Source organism: Macadamia integrifolia, unplaced genomic scaffold (genome assembly GCF_013358625.1).
Source record: "Macadamia integrifolia cultivar HAES 741 unplaced genomic scaffold, SCU_Mint_v3 scaffold2909, whole genome shotgun sequence".
NCBI lineage: Eukaryota > Viridiplantae > Streptophyta > Magnoliopsida > Proteales > Proteaceae > Macadamia > Macadamia integrifolia.
The window spans coordinates 1,103-4,460 of record NW_024869051.1 but is presented as its reverse complement, the minus strand read 5'-3'; the positions used below and the strand labels follow the sequence as shown (position 1 = coordinate 4,460).

At 42.4% G+C, this 3,358-nt stretch overlaps 1 protein-coding gene across 1 annotated transcript; it reads left to right on the top strand.

Annotated features, from left to right (window-relative positions):
• Nucleotides 1-1,398: 1,398 nt before the first annotated feature.
• On the top strand, nucleotides 1,399-2,848 carry LOC122067443 (aldehyde oxidase GLOX-like; the record flags this gene model as incomplete). Its single annotated transcript, XM_042631300.1, has 1 exon — nucleotides 1,399-2,848. A coding segment is annotated over one exon (1,437 nt), but the record flags the coding sequence as incomplete, so codon positions are not given.
• Nucleotides 2,849-3,358: the final 510 nt, after the last annotated feature.

Sequence of the window (3,358 nt, the reverse complement as noted above, 5' to 3'; positions counted from 1 at the left end):
AAATGGAAATGAGCTCATTTAGGCTCCAATCGTCCTTCAGTGCAATGTAAGTAAATTGGATAACCTTATACTAACTAGGGAGGGTATTTAGTGCAATGTGTACAATATATTCTTCATTGATCTGTATTCCAAGATCCTTAAGTTTACCAGCATCAGTAGCTACACCCAAAATGTATTCTCTAACACTCCCACATCCATCATACCTTGTATTCATTAGCCTGGTCATCAATGTGGTTTTCTCAGTTTTCTTGTTGTGTTGAAATATAGCTTTAATAGCATCCAGGAATTCTTTTGTAGGGTCTTTGATCTCTATGTTCCCACGTATAATTTCAGGAACTGCCTTTTCTAAAACCAGTATGCACTTTCTGTTTGCTTTAGTCCATTTCTTAAAATTGGTCCTTTCAGCACTTCTGCTCGAGTCTGTGAGGGGCTCAGGTTTAGGCTCCCTAAGTGCCAAGTCTAAGTCAAGAAGACTTAAATACAATACTAATTCCTCCACCCACTTTTGATAGTTGTTACCAGTGAGCATTGAGATAGAAGATACATAACTTGAGGGAATGACCATCCTACTACAGCAGTAACAACAACACAATACATGCCAAATATCAAAATATAAATCATAATATAAAAGCATGTAATACCATCAATATATTTTAAATAAGAGTTACAACTAAAAATGTATCCCTATCCTTTGGGACAGAAATTAGTTGATGCTCATATATTCTTCTTTTAGTTGTGAAAACAACACTAACTTCGGAATTCAATCACCTTTGGGCAAAAGAACTCCAAATTCAATGTCCCTTTCTAAAATGTGGATAATTATCCTCAAACCTTGATGACATAACCTTTGGGAAAGTATCACCTTTACTGTAGGGGAAAATACAATCGAACTGAATGTACCACTTTGGTGGGTTTCACTCAGTTCTATCATATCTTTCCCATTGGAGATATATATCTTTATGTTCAAAACATACATATAAATATGTCACTAGGACAACAATAACCATACAAGAGTCACAACCGCAACTACATTCCTATTCTTTGGGCTAAGAATGCACTGATCCTCTTGTAAATTCATATTTACTAGAGAAAATTGCATTGCCACCCCCTGAACTTTGGTCATTATTCAACGGCACCCCCTGGACTTTTCGAAACGTCAAAGCCACCCCCTAAAAATTCAAAAAATTTCAAATTGGTCCCTGCCGTTAGCCGACCGTGTGAAATGAATGAAAACTGGTTAGTTTTTTTTTAATATACCCAAAATACCCCCACCTATTGTGAGAGGACAATATTGCCCTCTCTTTTATTTGCATCTTCTAAACCCATCTCCCATCTCTCATCTCACTCCTCTCATTCACTCGGTCGGACAAGAAGAAGAAGACGACGACGGTACGGTAACCTGCAACTCGATCCATCCCTCCGGCGTACGATATCTCCCACAATTCCCTTCAACCTCTAGAACTCGAAACTGACACTTGGTGCTCCTCCGGTGCTTTCTTGAGCAATGAAACCCTTCTCCAAACTGGCGGCCACGGTAACAGTTACCGGAGAATCCGACACTTCAAGTCTTGCTCCGACGATCGCCGAAGGAGGAGGAGCAGCAGCTGCAGGTGGAGGCTGTCCAGGGCTTTGTTGAAGGACAACAGGTGGTTTGCTTCAAATCAGATACTACCCAATAAAGATCAAACCATTGTGGTTGGAGGCAAAGGTGCCTTCACCGACGAGTTCGTACCCAAATCCAAATCGTCTCCTAAGTCTTTCGTTCTTCCTTTCCTACACCAGACTAACGAAGAGAACGGAGGAGGGAACAATCTGTATCCTTTCCTTCACTTATCCTCAGATGGGAATCTCTTCATCTTCGCCAGCAGAGATTCCATTCTCTTCAACTACAGGAGGAGTAGGGTTATGAAGACCTTCCCTAGGATGCCTGGTGAAGGGTCCAGGAACTACCCTAGCTCGGGTTCTTCAGTTCTTCTCCCTCTCGACCACAGCAATAGGTTCTCCAAGCTCGAAGTCATGGTATGTGGCGGTGCAGCTTCAGGGGCTTACAGGGCTGCCCTGGAAGGACACTATATGGAGGCATTGAAGTCTTGTGGAAGAATGGTGATCACAGGGCACAAACACGAGTGGGTGATGGAAGAGATGCCAGGCCCACGTGTCATGAGTGATATGCTGATTCTCCCCACAGGCCATATATTGGTCATCAATGGTGCAACACATGGCTGGGCAGGAAGACACAACGCTACAAGGCCAGCCTTGGAACCTTTCCTCTACAATCCAAAGAAACCACTGGGAAGACGGTTCAGGGTCCTCCCATTGTCAAAGATACCCATAATGTATCAATCCTCGGCAATTCTTCTCCCCGACGGGAGAATCTTAGTTGCCGGAGGAAACCCCAACGAGAGATACACCTTTAGAAACGTGGCTTTCCTTACTGAACTGAGGTTACAAGCGTTCGTACCTCACTATATGGATCATTCCTTCCACCATATAAGGCCGGGAAACGTTTCGGTAAACTACGGTAACCACAGCGGTGGCGGTGCAAAGTACGGGGAAGAATTTAGTGTACGGTTCAGGCTCCATGGCAGAACGGAGAGGGACTTGAAGTTTAGTGTTTCTGCACCACCGTTCACGACCCATGGGTTCTCGATGAATCAAAGGATGCTAAGGCTGTGGTGCAAGAGAGTGGAGGAAGAAAAAGATGGTTGGGTTAGAGCAGTTGTTGAGGCTCCTCCGTCACCCAACGTTGCACCCTCTGGTTATTATCTTCTCACTGTTGTTAATGGTGATATCCCAAGTGTATCAGAGTGGGTTAGGTTTATACATGCCGAGTAGGGCTCTCTTATAGGGTCTTATGTATATTTTCTTATTAGCTCTGCATTCCACGTATTGATGGCTGCGATGGGCCTGCGGGGCTGTTGGTCAGTCGGTGGATTACCTCTTTAAAGTTGTCAATTAGTTGGTAAAACAATATACTATTAGGGTTTTGGTATTTAGTTTCAATCAAATGTCCCCCAAGGAGATTTAATTTCAAGTGATGAGCGGTTGGGGATTTTTACTTAATTTGGCTTCAATAGCTTAATTTCGAACTTTTAATTAAGATGTTGATTTGTACCAAAAATAAAAAAACAAAAAATTAAGTCTTTAATTTGTACCTCAAAAAAAAAAAAATTTGATTGCCTACCAGCTTAATGAGTTCTTTAGTTCTCCTTTTTTTTTTTTTTTTTTTTATGAAGTTCTTATCTATCTTCATTCATTCCAACAAATCCCCAACCATATACTTCGTTGGTGGAGCCGAAGATAGAGATGCCGTTGCCGTCGCTACCACTGCGCTGGTCATAGTGGTCGACAGAGTCAC